Source organism: Somniosus microcephalus, chromosome 14, assembly GCF_052327205.1.
Source record: "Somniosus microcephalus isolate GS21.2 chromosome 14, FLI_Smic_1.0, whole genome shotgun sequence".
In the NCBI taxonomy this organism is placed as follows: domain Eukaryota; kingdom Metazoa; phylum Chordata; class Chondrichthyes; order Squaliformes; family Somniosidae; genus Somniosus; species Somniosus microcephalus.
In genome coordinates this window covers 121,616,515-121,632,894 of record NC_141000.1, presented here as the reverse complement: position 1 = coordinate 121,632,894, position 16,380 = coordinate 121,616,515, and the positions used below count along the sequence as shown (strand labels likewise).

Genomic DNA, 16,380 nt, shown 5'->3' with positions numbered 1-16,380 from the left:
GGATACAGGATCAGCGCTAACCGTCATGAATCGACGAGACTACGAGCGGCTATTCTCACACATACCCTTGAGAGAGACATCCATCGTCTTGACAACGTATACGGGGCAAAAAGTATACCCCAGAGGAAAAATAAGGGTGCCTGTCGAATACAACGGCAAGAAAATACGGAAATTGTATCTCTACATACTTCAAAATGGTGGACCACCGTTATTGGGATGTGAATGGATCAGGAAGATAAGCTTAGATTGGCACTCCATTCATGCAATGACGGTGGATGGTAAAAAAGATGAAGACGTCACTCCTGGACGATTGTCAACAATCTTAGCTAACGCCAAAGAGGTATTTCAACAAGAACTGGGCACTCTTAAAGGCGTAACCGCCTCGATAAAAATAGAAGAGAATGCAATTCCCAAGTTTTTCAAAGCAAGACTGGTACCATATGCAATTCGCCCAGCCGTCGAGGCAGAGCTGGAGAATCTGGAGAAGGCAGGTGTGTTGTCTAAGGTCGACTGGAGCGAGTGGGCGACACCCATCGTTCCTGTCATGAAGAAAACGTTAAGCAATAAGTCTGAGGAGCCAAGGAAGGTTCGCATCTGTGGGGACTTCAAGGTGACGGTGAACCCAGTCCTTCACACAGTACAATATCCTCTTCCAAGGATAGAAGACATCTTCGCCTCACTATCTGGAGGGAAGCATTTTACAAAAATTGACCTAGCACAAGCATATTTGCAGATGGAGGTTGAAGAATCCTCTAGGAAGTATCTCACGATAAACACTCACAAAGGTCTTTACCAGTATAATCGACTGGTATTCGGAGTAGCATCAGCTCCGGCGATATGGCAAAGAGCGATGGAACAAGTCCTGCAAGGTATTCCGGGGACACAGTGTTACTTGGACGACATCCTTGTGACAGGTGAAGATGACAGTGAACACCTTAACAACCTAGAACAGGTGCTCACTAGACTACGGGAACATGGGCTACGAGCCAACCGCCCCAAATGCGAGTTTTTTAAGAAACAGATATCGTATTGTGGCCACGTGATTGATGAAGAGGGGTTACATAAGTCCCGTGACAAAATTGAAGCGGTTGTTAAGGCCCCAGCACCTGAAAATGTGTCGCAACTGAGGTCATTCCTTGGATTGGTGAATTACTACCGTAAGTTTTTACCGAATTTGTCCACAATTCTGCACCAACTGAACGCCCTACTACAAACGGGAGTAGCATGGAAATGGAGCAATGACTGTAAGCGGGCCTTTCAGAAGAGTAAGGACTTAATCACTTCAAGAGAAGTATTGGCTCACTACAACCCAGCACTGCCGATCAGACTGGCGTGTGATGCGTCTCCCTACGGCATTGGGGCGGTACTGTCACATAAATTCCTTGATGGTTTAGAGAGGCCGATAGCTTTTGCGTCATGCTCGTTAACTTCTGCCGAGCGTAACTACGCCTAGATTGACAGAGAGGCCCTCAGCCTAGTATGGGGGGTGAAGAAGTTCAATCACTACCTGCACGGTCAAAAATTTACTCTACTAACTGATCATCAACCTCTTGTCTCCATTTTCAACCCTCAGAAGGGCGTACCGATAATGACAGCACAACGGCTGCAGAGGTGGTCCCTTTTCCTAGGGGCACACCAATATGACATCGAGTACAAAGGAACTAAACAGCATGGGAATGCTGATGGATTGTCGCGCCTACCGTTGCCGACGGTGGAAGAAGACCTTGCAGTGGATCCAATGGAGATATTCCACTCGACCATAGTCGAATGTCTCCCTGTGACGAATGCAAACATAGAAAAGGAAACACGAAATGACCCGACACTATCCCGGGTCTATGATTTAACGGTGAAGGGATGGCCAGCACCTGGCGAACCACTGCTGCCAGCATTCTCGGCGAGAAGAGAACAGCTGTCAGTGTGCAGAGGAACCTTGATGTGTGGATCCAGAGTAGTAATTCCACCTAAGTTGACGGATAGAGTGCTCAATGAGCTTCATGAGGGTCATCTGGGTGAGGTAAAAATGAAGAACTTAGCCAGAGCGTTTGTGTGGTGGCTGGGAATCGATAGAGAAATCGAAGAGATGACCAAGAGCTGTGTAGGATGCCAGAAGGTCCAAAACGCCCCACCACAAGCTCCTCTACATCCATGGGAGTGGCCCTCATCTCCATGGCAAAGGGTGCACATTGATTTTGCTGGTCCCTTCATGGACTCGATGTTTTTAATTGTGGTGGATGCACATTCAAAGTGGCCAGAGGTAATAAAAATGTCCTCAACCACCACAGAAAAAACTATCACAGTTTTACGAACGATATTCGCCAGGAATGGGCTGCCTGAACAGATTTGCTCTGACAATGGACCACAGTTTGTGTCTGAAGAGTTCCGGAGGTTCTTAAAGAACAATGGTGTTAATCATTACACATCTGCCCCATATCATCCAGCCACTAATGGATTGGCCGAGAGGTTTGTTCAAACATTCAAGAAGGCTATCAAGGCAATATGTAATGAAGATATACCCCTACAACACAAGGTGGACAACTTCTTGTTTGCCTACCGGAATGCGACACATGCAGTTACCAACCAGACTCCTGCCATGATTTTCTTCAATCGAAGACTACGATGCCGCTTGGATCTGGTTAAGCCGAACATCAGAAGAGATGTGGAGAACAGGCAGTTTCAGAATATGAATGAAAGACCGACCAGGAGTTTTAAGATAGGTCAACCAGTTTTGGCCCGGGACTACCGCACTGAGAAATGGCAGCCAGGAACGATTTGTACACGGCAAGGACCTCTCATGTATACCGTGGACGTTGGAGAGAGCATTGTAAGACGCCATGCTGACCAGATTCTAGAGTCACTGGAAAACGTCAACTCCACACCACGATCTGATACACCTGGCGATGAAACCGACGTACGAATTGCATCTACCGCAGAATCGGTGATATTGGAAGCAGATGAACCAAACAACGACATTAATCCCGACTCAACCTTGCCAGAAGAACCTGATACCCCAAAGAGGCGTTATCCAGACAGAATCAGGAAGCCTCCTCAAAGACTGAACTTATAATTGCTTAAACTCAACCAATGTATCTAGCAACCGTAATTGTGATTGTAATTAGTTATCATTTAGTTGTTAAATGAATGTTATGTACTGTTTATCTAAAAGGGGAGGAATTGTTGTGTATGTACCTATAAGAGAATAACTGGTCTCAGACTACAGTACCGGCAGTGACCACCCCTGTATAAAAGGCGCTAACAGCCTTCTGTAGTTTCAGTTTCCCGATTGACTCCATTCAGTAAAGACTTGTTTAAATCAACTCCTGCTGTCTGTGTGTCAATTATACACGGACATAATATTCAACAGTAACTTTCAAAAGGGAATTCGATAAATATTCGAAGGGGAAAGATTTGCAGGTCTCTGGGGAAAGAGCCGGGGAGCGGGGCTAATTGGAGAGCTCTTTCAAAGAGCCAGATGGCCTCTTTCTGTGCTGTATCATTCTATGATTCTATGAATACTCTGACTGCCGGCAGGGAGCCTCGTCCGATTCGAGAGTGTATCGGAGATTTGGGCGCATGCCCGACGTTTCTGAAATGTGTTCAAAGATGTTTTCCAGCCAGCAATTTGGAAGAGGAAGATTATCACCATTATGTAACTATAGGGAATTGCTGTTTGTTGAGCCACATAAGGATTGTCATGATGCAATCTCTCCCAAGACTGGACAGTGACTTGTAACGTAGTATTCAACCATAGAACCCATCACAGTCAGGCACGAGCCTGTCAGCAGCAACCACTTTAAGGCAGCGAATCAGCTCAAAGTGCTTCACAGTTGGGTGTCAGATGAAAGCAAATAAATTTGGGGAGCTGGTTGATTGCACTGCCGAAGTTTTATGTTATAAGGATGCTTTTGAAGGTGGGGAGAGATGGGAAAAGCAGGAGGGTGGTCAGAGAGAGATGCATAGGCTGGGGAGAAGATAGCTAAAGGCTCCACCACTTATGGTAGGGTGGAGTGAAGGAGGAATGCACAATAGGCCATAGCTGGAATAGACAGTGCAGACTGGGTTACAGAGCTGGAGAAATATTGCGGATGTAGTGCGCCAGTGTATGGAAGGGTTTGTCGATGAGGACAAGGATCTTGAAGTTGACGTGCTAATGGACAAGAAGCCAACAAGAACAGGAGTGATAGGTGAAAGGTTTTTTGTGTGTAATAGGATGTACTGTTAATATGGTCATTCAACTAAATAGATTAAGGAGGACAGGGGTCACAATTAGGGGTCATAGTCTAAAAATTAGAGCCAGATCTTTCAGAAATTAGGAAATACTTCTACACACAAAATGGTAGAAGTTTGGAACGCTCTTCCGCAAACAACAATTGATGCTAGATTAATTGTTAATTTTAAATCGGAGATTGATAGATTTCTGTTAACCAGAGGTATTAAAGGATGTGGGCCAAAGGCGGGTATATGGAGTTAGGTCGCAGATCAGCCATGATCTCATTGAATGGTGGAGCAGGCTCGAGGGGCTGAATGGTCTCCTCCTGTTCCGATGTTCCTACAATCTCTAGTTATGTAAGGCCAGAGCTAGGTTGGATGTCAGGAAGTAGTTCTTTTCCCAGAGAATAGTATCCTGGCCAATGTTTTTCTTTCAATCAACATCGCTAAAACAGATTATCTGGTCATTATCACATTGCTGTTTGTGGGAGCTTGCTGTGCGCAAATTGGCTGCTGCGTTTCCTACATGACAACAGTGGCTACCGTTCAAAAAGTACTTTGTTGGCTGTAAAGTACTTTGGAACATCTGGTGGTCATGAAAGGCGCTATAGCAATACAAATCTTTCTTCCTTTACCTCTGGATCTTGGGGTGAATGCTGATTGGCTGAGTTCCTTCCAGCAAGAGCTGATCCTATTTCTAGCTAGGGTGGAGACCACCTCCTACAAAAGGTCGGTACTGTATAATATTATACTGGGCCAGAGCGATCTCCTGGATTAATTTTGATCGTCAATAAGGGTCGTCTGGAATTTTCCAGGTTTTCTTTCCCAATTGGCTTTTTTTTAACCTGGCTTGTCGCCTCTCCCAGGAGATCACAAGATTTTTGGGTGGGGTGGGGAGTCTATATATTGTGAAACACAAGGCATTGCAGTTGTGTGGGACATGCTGGATGGACCAGTGGGTCTTTTACTGTTCCTCATTGTCGTGTGCTCGTGTGTGACAGAAAGAAGGGATTTTAAGGGGAACTGACATCACGTTGCCTTTATGGACAAATTTATTACTTGTCGGTTTAAGAGGAATATTAACAGCTCTGGTTGTTCATGTGAATAACTGTCATAGAAAGAAAGAAAAATGATAGATTACAAATCATTTCTTTTATTCAAAAATAATTAACGTATTTAAGTGATAATCCTTGTACGCAAGATAAATGCAGAAAGCTTTCATGCATAAATTAACAAATTAACAAACACAGATGGTGTCAATATAACAATAGTCTTGCAGTCTCACTCTGCTCTAAGTATGTTTTCAATCTCATCATGCTTTGTACATCATCACCTTCTGAAGTAGGAGAATACTTTCTCCTACAAAGGGTAGTAGAAATCTGGAATTCTCTCCCCCCAAAAAAGCTGTGGATGCTGGGGGGACAATTGGAGCATTCAAGACCGAGAGCGCTACATTTTTGTTAGGTAAGGGTATCGAGGGATATGGAGCAAAGGTGGAGTTGAGGTGCAGATCAGCCATGATCTAGTGGAATGGTGGAGCAGGCTTGAGGGGCTGAATGGCCTCCTCCTGTTCCTAAAGTTACTATGTTACTTTCCTATGTGCATGGCCCAGATCAGCACCAATCATCTATGGAGAAGAGTATCAATTTAGAGCACGAAATACAGGAATGCCGAAGAAACACTGCAGGATAGGGAACAGGCTATGGTGTGGGGATGGAAATGTGGATAGGAAAATTCCAATGCTGGCATTTTAAGAGTTGTGATTCTTTTCCCTCCCCAGTTTTCTCCCTTACTCTCTTGTAGGTGTTAACTCTTTCTGGGATCTGGTTCGAGAGCTGTAGGCAGTCCTCCCATACCTGGCCCAGATGACCATTGCTTGTGTGTCAGCAGGGTACTCAGCCTTAGAAGTCAACACGGCCTCTTTTGACCCAACACCTGCACGTCCCAGCAAGATTCACCAGAGAGTCATCAGGAGCTGATGACTGATGCTCCTCAGTCCAATTGTAGCAACCCCCCCCCCCACTGTTGACCTGGGTGAGATCAGCACAGACCAGGGATTGAGCCCGGTTCAGGATGGTGGGATATGTTTTTGTTTGAGGGAAGTATCTGCTTCTGCAGGGTAATAGGCTGAGAATGCTCCCGCTCTGCTGCCATAACTTCACCGGAAGCACGGTGTAAATCCTGTTATTGTGCGTAAATGGAGTTACCGCTACATTTCTGGCAAAGTTATGGAGCGGGAGCAGCTCTGATGAAGACAACATTCTACCTCCACAGCCTCCTGTGTTTTTTTTATTGTATCATTACAACTTGATGGCAGGTTGATATGTCGATGATTTGCCAAAGCTGTCATGGCTGTGGTTACACACAGTATCAGTTACCATGCCAACACGGCGAACGTGCAAACAAACTTCTTTAATTGCTTGTATTAGTGCAGCCTTTCATGGAGTGCAGGCCATGCTAACTTCAGCATACAACAAGCACAAGTAATACTCCTGCTATGGAGCAACGCTTGTGTAGAACTGGTACCGCTATGTGACTTAGTGGAACTACTCTCGACTCTGAGTCAGAAGGTTGTGGGTTCATAGTCCCACTCTAGGGACTTGAGCACAAAAATCTAGGCTGACACTTCAGTACAGTGCTGAGGGAGTGCTGCACTGTCGGAGCTGCCGTCTTTCGGAAGAGACATTAAACCGAGGCCCTGTCTGCCCTCTCAGGTGGACGTGAAGGATCCCATGGCACTATTTTGAAGAAGAGCAGGGGAGTCTTGGCCAATATTTATCCCACCAATAAAACAGATTATCTGGTCATCATCGCAATTTTGTTTGTGGGATCTTGTTGTGCGCAAATTGGCTGTTGTGCTTCCTACATTACAACAGTGACTTTTGACTTCATTGGCGGGAAAGCACTTTGGGACATCCTGAGGACAGGATTGGGTTCGACTGTGACACCTTTGAACAGCTTGTTACATAAGAACATAAGACGTAGGTGCCCGAGGATAACTGGTGCTGTAGACCTGTAATCCAGCAGAAGCAAATAGCTTGAAATGATGTGGCAGCGATTGTCAAACCATTTAACTATGGCACAGAGGTCTATGCATTGTGTCTTGATGTGCCCTTAAAGAAAGGACTTGCAATTTGTATAGCACCTTCAGGTCGTCCAAAGGTTCACTAGACTGATTCCTGGGATGGGGGGATTGTCCCATGAGGAGAGATTGAGTAAACTAGGACTATATACCCTAGAGTTTAGAAGAATGAGAGGTGATCTCAGTGAAATGTATAAAATTCTTAAGTGGCTTGACAGGGTAGATGCTGGGAGGATGTTTACCCTGGCAAGAACCAGGGGTCACAGACTCAGGGTAAGGGGTCAGACATTTTGGACTGAGATGAGGAGAAATTTCTTCACTCAGAGGGTTGTGAACCTTTGGAATTCTCTAGCCCAGAGAGCTGTGGATGCTCAGTCGTTGAGTATATTCAAGGCTGCGATCAATAGATTCTTGAATACTAAGGGAATCAAGGGATATGGGGATAGTGCAGGAAAGGTGGAGTTGAGGTCGAAGACCAGCCATGATCTTATTGAATGATGGAGCAGGCTCGAGGGGCCGAATGACAACTCCTACTCTTATTTCTTATGTTCAAAGCGTTTCACAGCCAATGAATGGAGTCCAGCGGGCCACATATAAAGTTTCCCAACTGCCTATGTTTTCGGGCAGAAATTTAGCATTAATACAGAAGTGTCAAGGGGCACGCTCTGAGCGAGCCTGCAGCCGTTTCGTGTTGTGGAAGGACCCTTTTTGTCTGCAGATAAAAGAAGGTGGTAGAATGTCTAAGGGGGCTTTCTAGATGTCCCGTCGTAACTTAGACGAAAACCCCGGAGAAACAGTTGTTTCCATCAACCTCTTGCGGGAGTTACAGTGGGAGATCGGGAGAACGCCAGTGGGAATTCTGTCCCTGGAGACTTTTATCCCGTGAACCTGGGCTGGATTGAATCCAGGGCTCAAAGGGGAGATGCCAATGCCCTTGTCCACTTTGCTGTCCAGTTGGATCTGTTTCTCTGTTACTTTTCTCTTCCGCTGCAGAGCAATAGCACATTCACAGTGCGATATAGAGAGGGGTCATCTCTGACAAATACACTCCCCTGATATAATTTATTTAATTACTGCTTGGAGCCGCTGTGTGTTGTGAACAACAGGTGGATGTCAATGAGTTGCGTTGCGGTAATTCAATCGAATCACTCTGATAAAGTGATAAAACCATCAGAGCAAGGTTTTGATCAGTTTATGCACATCAACAGGACCTGCAATGGAATAGCTGTCTTAAACTCATTTGCTGAGATTAATATATAGCATCTGTTGCTTCTATTTCAGCTCAGAGAAGGTTCACGAGGTTGATTCCTGAGATGAAGGGGTTGACTTATGAAGAAAGGTTGAGCAGGTTGGGCCTATACTCATTAGAGTTTAGAAGAATGAGAGGGGATCTTATTGAAACATATAAGATACTGAGGGGGCTCGACAAGGTAGATGCAGAGAAGAGGTTTTCCCTCGTGGGGAATCTAGAACTAGGGGGCATAGTTTCAGGATAAGGGGTCGCCCATTTAAAACTGAGATGAGGAGGAATTTCTTCTCTCAGAGGGTCATAAATCTGTGGAATTCTCTGCCCCAGAGAGCCGTGGAGGCTGGGTCAGTGAATATATTCAAGGTGGAGATAGACAGATTTTTGAACAATAAAGGAATGAAGGGTTATGGGCAGCGGGCAGGGAAATGGATCAGATCAGCCATGATCTCGTTAAATGGCGGAGCAGGCTCGAGGGGCCGAATGGCCTACTCCTGCTCCTATTTCTCATGTTCTTATGAATGTTCCCAGCAATGCGAGTTACTGACTTTTGCTGTACGTGTCTAAGTTGGGTGAGTGTTGAGTCCCGGAGCCTCCGATTATTCAAGTTTAAAGGTTTTAAGACAGTATGGGGAACTTTTCAAGATATTAAGGGGGACAGATAGGGTAGATAGAGAGAAACTATTTCCGCTGGTTGGGGAGTCTAGGACTAGGGGGCATAGTCTAAAAATTAGAGCCAGACCTTTCAGGAGTGAAGTTAGGTGGTAGAAGTTTGGAATTCTCTTCCGCAAACGGCAATTGATACTAGATCAATTGTTAATTTAAAATCTGCGATTGATTGATTTTTGTTAACCAAAAGTATTAAGGGATATGGGGGCAAAGGCGGGTGTATGGAGTTAGGTCACAGATCAGCCATGATCTCATCGAATGGGAACAGGCTCGAGGGGCTGAATGGCCTCCTCCTGTTCCTAGGTTTCTCCTTGTGTGAGCTTGTGTCTGGAAACATCCCATTATTCAAGCTCACTCACTGCAGTTGGATGAGCTTGACTCCTAGGATATACCCTGTTACTCAATGTGCTCTCATTGCAAGGAGGTGATCTTTGAGCTTTGGAATGGCCTCTCACCTGTGCTGTTGCGGAGTTGGGTGAGTTACTGTCTGAAAGCTTTCCTCCACAGCTTACTGCCTTCATTTAGGTGAGAGCTTAGCCAAACCACTAGATGGTATTTGATATGGGAGTAAAGTGCTCTGTATTTTTATTTTGGATGATGCGTGGGAGAGAAGAAGGAAAGCAAAGATAGAAGAGAAGGAGGAGGAATGGGCTCGACGGGCCGAATGGCCTCCTTCTGTGCTGTAAACCATTCTATGATTCTATGAAAAGCAATCTCAGCGAGTGTGTCCAGTTGTCACTTGCTTGGATCACACCAGCTACCATCTAGCAGCATTTACGATGGGAAAAGATAGGTCGGTTGGCGACACAGGTTGTCCCATTCTTGGCTGGAGGAGGATCTGTAGATGTAAGCGGGCTATGAGAGGAGAACATGAAATAAATGGGAAAAATAGTCAACTCCGAGTTTCATACTTTGATTTGAAAACATACTCGTTGCTGTATCCTTCATAGTGAATTCTCTATGCTGCGTCTGAAATTTCACCAGTTTTGCGTTTGCCGGTGTGAGAGAGGGTTAGGGTGGCCACTTTCTGTTCAGAACACTTCCCCCCCCTCCATTGTATATTTGTATTATTTTGAATTATATAGTCGGACACTAGTGTAAGAATATTTAATGCCCCAGTGAAATAGCGTAGGAATGAATGCCTTACGGACACGTATGTTTGCACACCAGTATCGCACTACATTCTCTCAATGCCAATATGTATTTTTTTTGAAGAACGCCTTGTCCTCCTCGAATTCTCCATGGCACTTGATGTAGCTGACTATGGCATCCTTCTCCACAGACTCTCTTCTTCCGCTGTCCATTTCCATTGCCCTGGCGTGGTTCCATTCCCACCCGTATGGACAAAGCCAACACATCTCCAGCAATGGCTTCTCCTTTTGCCCCGTTACCAATACCTCTGGAGTTTTCCAAGGATCTTTCCTTGCGCCTCTCCGCATTTTTATCTATACGCTGGCCCTTGACGAGGTTATTTACAGACGCCAGGTCAACTTCTATATGCATCCAGCTCTATCACTCCATCACTTTTCTCGACCCCCACGATACTCCCGTGCTATCAGACGGCCTGTCCAACATCAAGGATGAGTCGCAGCTTCCATTAGCTGAACATTGGGAAAACTCAAGGCATTGATTTTTGACACCCGCCATAAATTCCACTCCCCCGTCATTGATGCCCACCCCAACCTCGCCACTGACTTAGGACTTGCTGTGTATTTCTGGCAATTGCTGTGTTTATTTTCAGTACTTGGAGCTTTCATTTCTCGTCCCTAGTTAAATCATTCAGAATAGAGGAACACAAGAAACCGTGGGATGGGAGAAGGCTGCTTGGTCAATGAAGTCTGTTCATTGTGATGTGTATCGTACTTGCATATTGTTAACTAGACACTAGATGGCCCCTGATGAGCACATTGCAGCAATTCACAGTCCAAAGTATTCTCTCGTATTGTTTTTGTGTAAGTTTAATGCTCTACAGGGCCTGGAAATAAAAGCAGCTAGTTATCATCACCCAGTGACTGCATCCAATTCCGTTCAATATCCTGATTCTGTAAACTGCTCTCTGCCCTATTGAGATAAAATGTAAAAGCAAAAACCTCACATTACCTTTTACATGATGACAATAATAAATCCTTTCCACCCCCCGTCTCAATCTGCTCCCCTCTACTACTGACCTGTCTAAGATCAGCTAACCCTGTATAGATTGGTGGATCGAACCAGGGACCTTCCTGGCCTGGTGGCGTAATACCACACCAGGTGGTACAACAACTCGTATTTATAGAGCATCGTTAACTTAGTAAAAACATCCCAAGGCCAACGTCACAACAAGCCATTAACCCATTGAGGGAGCTCTTCAATACGACTCCTGATGGTGAGATGCTCTCTTTGAGACAGTCACGTCTGGAATTGCTGTGGACCATTCGCAGCATTTAAGTGAGCATTAAAAGATTTGAAGATAAATAGTAAAGGGTACGAAGGAATTTAGTTTAGCCTAAATAGCTCAGCTAGAACTGGTAAGGGTATGGTTTCCTTCTATCCTAAAATTTATGTGATTCCATCATGTAGAGGCATTAATTGCTAAGGCCTTCAATTAATTTTCATCATCTTGATTTCATCATACATATTTGAAGGGGAAACATTTGCAGGGCTATGGGGAAAAGGCAGGGGAGTGGGACTAATTGGAGAGCTCTTTCAAAGAGCCGGCACAGAGATGACAGGCCGAATGGCCTCCTTCTGTGGTGTATGATTCTATGATTTGCAAAGGAAAGAACAGAACTGGAGCCACGATCCCGCTCGCTGCCTCTATCCTGGCCCCCAGTCCAGTTTCGGATTTGTTTAAAGACAGTAAGCCGAGTCAATTGAAAAGCATTCAAGCATGAGCAAGCACCTTCACCATTCCCGGCAGACTGGCATTAACGCTCAATCATCTCCGGTGAGCGAAGTCATTGGGTAATAAAACCCAGCCTTCGCATTCTCGAACTGAGAACATCCCCTGATCATGGGATGGGCCCGAATGATGAACTGGGCACTTTGCAAATCCTACTGGGTTAATAAGCCTTGAACAACGGTCTACATGATTGTACACATCCAACCATGTAGACAGCATAATGGTGCCTGAAAGTTCCACAATAAAATGGTTCGAAGCACAGTTAACCGCCCACTCGAGGAACAGCACCTCATCTTTCGATTAGGCACTTTACAGCTTTCCGGACTCAACATAGAGTTCAACAATTTCAGGTCATAACTTCTGCCCCCATTTTTTCAGATCGCAGCTGTTGATGATTCTGCCATTCCCATTTACACCTCCTCCAGACCCATCTTTTGTTTCTTTACTGGTCCCATTACCATCTCCTTTGCCTCGCACCATCATCCCTTTTGTCATTTAAGGTTCACGAGGTTGATTCCTGAGATGAAGGGTTGTCTTATGAGGAAAGGTTGAGCAGGTTGGGCCTATACTCATTGGAGTTTAGAAGAATGAGAGGTGATCTTATTGAAATGTATAAGATGCTGAGGGGGCTCGACAGGGTAGATGCTGAGAGGATGTTTCCCCTCGTGGGTGAATCTAGAACTAAGGGGCATATTTTCAGGATACGGGGTCGCCTATTTAAGACGGAGATGAGGAGGAATTTCTTCTCTCAGAGGATCGTGAATCTTTGGAATTCTCTACCCCAGAGAGCTGTGGAGGCCGAGTCTGTGAATATGTTCAAGGCGGAGATAGACAGATACCGTGAAGTCAAGGGTTATGGGGAACAGGCAGGAAAGTGGAGTTGAGGCCAATATCAGATCAGCCATGATCTTATTTAATGGCGGTGCAGGTTCGAGGGGCCGAATGGCCCACTCCTGCTCCTATTTCTTATGTTCTTATGTTACTCTCTCCTGCATTCCATCCTATCACAGACCTTCCCTTTTGTTCTTTCCTCCCCTCCCCCCTTTCCCTGCCCCTGCACTTGCTTAAAAACCTGTTACGTCTCTAACTTTTTCCAATTCTAACGAGAGGTCATTATCACATTGCTGTTTGTGGGATCTTGCTGAGTGCAAATTGGCTGCTGTGTTTCTACATTACAACAGTTCAACACTTCAAAATTACCTCATTGGCTGTAAAGTGCTTTGGGACGTCTTGAGGTTGTGAAAGGTGCTATATAAATGCAAGTTTGTTTTTCTTTTTTTCTTGTGATGTTTAGAAGAGATGCCAAGAAGTATTTATTTTTACGGAAGGTGATCAGCATCTGAAGTGGTTTATCGGGCTGGGTGGCTGAGGCTGAGACACTGAGCTAATTCATGGGCAGCTAGATGCTGTGATAAGACAGTGCGGTGGAGATTCTGAAAGGATGAGTAAACCCAAGGGCTTTTTTTCATCATATCTTGTGATCCAATGACTATCTGAGTAGAGCTACAGAACAGAATATTAAGACCCCAGATTAATGAACACAGAAACATTCAAAACAACACAATCACTGAATCACACTTCATCAGTACCTGGATCCCTGCTGGGTTAATTCCGCTCCCTTACACTGCCAGACTTAGTAATCATTGCTAATATTATTGAGCTCAGTAAGCTGTCCCTTGCACTATCAGGCTTAGTAAACCCCAACCTCACCTCACAGTTTATGCTTAATAACCTCTTCTTTGCATTGTCAGATTCAGCTACCCTCCTCCCTCACACTATCCAGCTTAATAACCCTTTCTTGATATTCCCTATCTTAGTACCCCTCCCTAATACTATCCAACTTAGCACCCCCTTCCTCACACTGCCTGACTCAGTAATCCCTCCCTTCCACTATCTGGGTCCACTTGCACTTCCTTTATATTGCCTAGGTCACCAACCCCTCCCTCTTGATGCTAGGCCCAGTAACTCTTGGAGGAGTGAATACCTTTTTAAACGGGATTCAAATGGGAGATTTCTACTTCAAAAAGCGATCCTGAGTGAGACTTCCTGTTCAAACAAATGGTCCCGATAGAGAGATTCTACCTTTAAAAGGGGTTGCAATAGTGAGACTCCTTCTTTCAAATTCCAGTGGCAATCTAATCTGAGGCAGTTACATTGGATTACATAGGATATACGGCACAAAAACAGGCCATTCGGCCCAACCAGACCATGCCGGTGTTTATGCTCCACTCGAGCCTCCTCCCATCTTTCCTCATCTAACTCAATCAGCATAACCCTCTATTCCCTTCTCCCTCATATGCTTTTCTAGCCTCCCCTTAAATGCATCTATACTATTCACTTTAACCACTCCCTGTGGTAGTGAGGTCCACATTCTCACCACTCTATGGGTAAAGAAGTTTCTTCTGAATTCCCTATTGGATTTCTTGGTGACTATCTTATATTGATGGCCTCTAGTTTTGCTCTTCCCCACAACTGGAAACATTCTCTCTGTATCCACTCTATCAAAGCCTTTCATAATTTTAAAGACCTCTATCAGGTCACCCCTCAGCCTTCTCTTTTCAAGAGAAAAGAGACCCAGCCTGTTCATCCTTTCCTGATATGTATTTCTGGTATCATACTTCTAAATCTTTTTTGCACCCTCTCCAGTGCCTCTATATCCTTTTTATAATATGGCGATCATATTGTAACAATTTGCTGCAGATTGGGACAACTCATGGACTGGTTGGGCCGAAGGGACCTGTTTCTGTGCTGTACATTCTATGTAATTCACTGCAGCAGCTTTTAACTTTCGTTATTACCGTATGATTAACTCGGGTCATATACTGGCTGTGACGGAGGAGAGGTAAGTAACCCAGACAGAGTATCTATAGGCCTTGAGCCACACAGAGAGTTCAACAAAAGACAGCGAGCACCAGCATTGTGCACTGCTCCAGCTCTTAAGACAACAGCCAGGTGAAGCCAATGGCACAGACAAATGTAAAATGAGCAGTCAATGGTGGTGGTGATGGCTTGAGTCCGCTTCCGTCTTTGGTGATGTTGAAATGTTGATTCACCGAGAGAAAGAACAGAGGGATGGGGATGGGTGATGGGGTGGGGGGAGGTGGGGGTGGGGAGAGGAGGGGAGGGTGGATAGTGAGATGGATGGCAATCGCAAAGGTGGGAAAAGTCAGGAAGGGTGGGAAGGAGAAAAGAATGAATATAAATTAATCATTTTTCAAGACACATCGACGGTCACAAAACAAAAAAATTCAACAGGCAACAGAACAAAGAGCATCGAGAAAACAAGGATCAAGAGCCTAGAAACTACTGTTGGTGATACCTGAAGGATGGACACTTAAGACTATGGGCAGGATTTTCAGTGGGCCGTGGAGGCGGGATTGGAGGCGTGTGGGGGGTTAAAATCCCAAAATCAGGGGGCACCAACCCATCCCGCACCCAACCCGCCTCCATGCCAGTTTCAAAGGAGGCGGGTACCCGCCCCGCACTGGGACCCGTCTCCCCGAGGCAGGAGGGGGATTAGTGCCAATTAACTGCCTGTTTTTAGCCTAATCCCTATTTTTGATATTGAAGTGTGGGATTCCCGACGGCTCCAAACCACGCCAAGTTAGAGGAGGTGGACCGTCGGGTGAGTGATGGGTGCATGAGTGCAAAAGTAAGTGTGTTTGGTCTGTGTAAAGTGTTTAAAGAAGTTTTACTTACATTTACTTACCTTTACAGCCTTCCTTCCTTCAGGTCCCGGCACAGAAAGCAGAATGGCTGCGATCTGTCAAAAATTGCAGCATTCAGTTTTCTGTTCCAGCGAGATCTCTAATTCATCCTGAGAGGAAGGAATTAACTTAGAGTACAGATTGTCAGTGTTTGACTGCTTCAAGCAGCTGTGAAATGCTGATATTTCATCTGTCAAAAGGTCTTGACAGATGAAATGTCAATCTGTGATGTCACCTGCTGCCGGGTGGCCCTTCATTGGCCTGCTGAGCCCGCTGGGCGGGATCAACAAGGTCAATCAAGTCAAAATCGTGTGGGTTGGTTAGAACTCGATAGAGGCGGGACTACAATCCCGAAAGTTGTAGTCCCGCCTCCTACCCGACTCCTCAATGAAAATCCAGCCCTATTCCTCCGTCCACTAGTTCAGTAAAGGTGTTCGCCCGTTTGAAATAAATGGGCTGCTGCTGACGTAAAAATAGAGGCCAGAGGAATAAAGTATGAACGCAGTTGATGTTCACCAGCATCTTCAACAGTAATCTCAAAGCTAATTTGACAAATGTTTCATTAAGATCCCAATGGAGCGAAACATTT

General features: G+C 45.3%; 1 protein-coding gene across 2 annotated transcripts in view; it reads right to left on the bottom strand.

The window, feature by feature from the left end:
- The window catches only part of ncam2a (neural cell adhesion molecule 2a), a 659,443-nt gene that overhangs the window by 143,685 nt on the left and 499,378 nt on the right, over window positions 1-16,380 (bottom strand). Inside the window, exon 13 of one of the 2 annotated variants that reach the window (XM_086007258.1) lies at window positions 5,340-15,109. The exons of the other annotated variant lie outside the window; for it this stretch is intronic. Within the exon in view, the coding sequence (XP_085863384.1) occupies window positions 15,021-15,109 (89 nt within the window). The 3' untranslated portion in view covers window positions 5,340-15,020. Of the gene's footprint in view, window positions 1-5,339; window positions 15,110-16,380 lie in introns of those variants that run through there. 2 annotated transcript variants of the gene reach the window in all.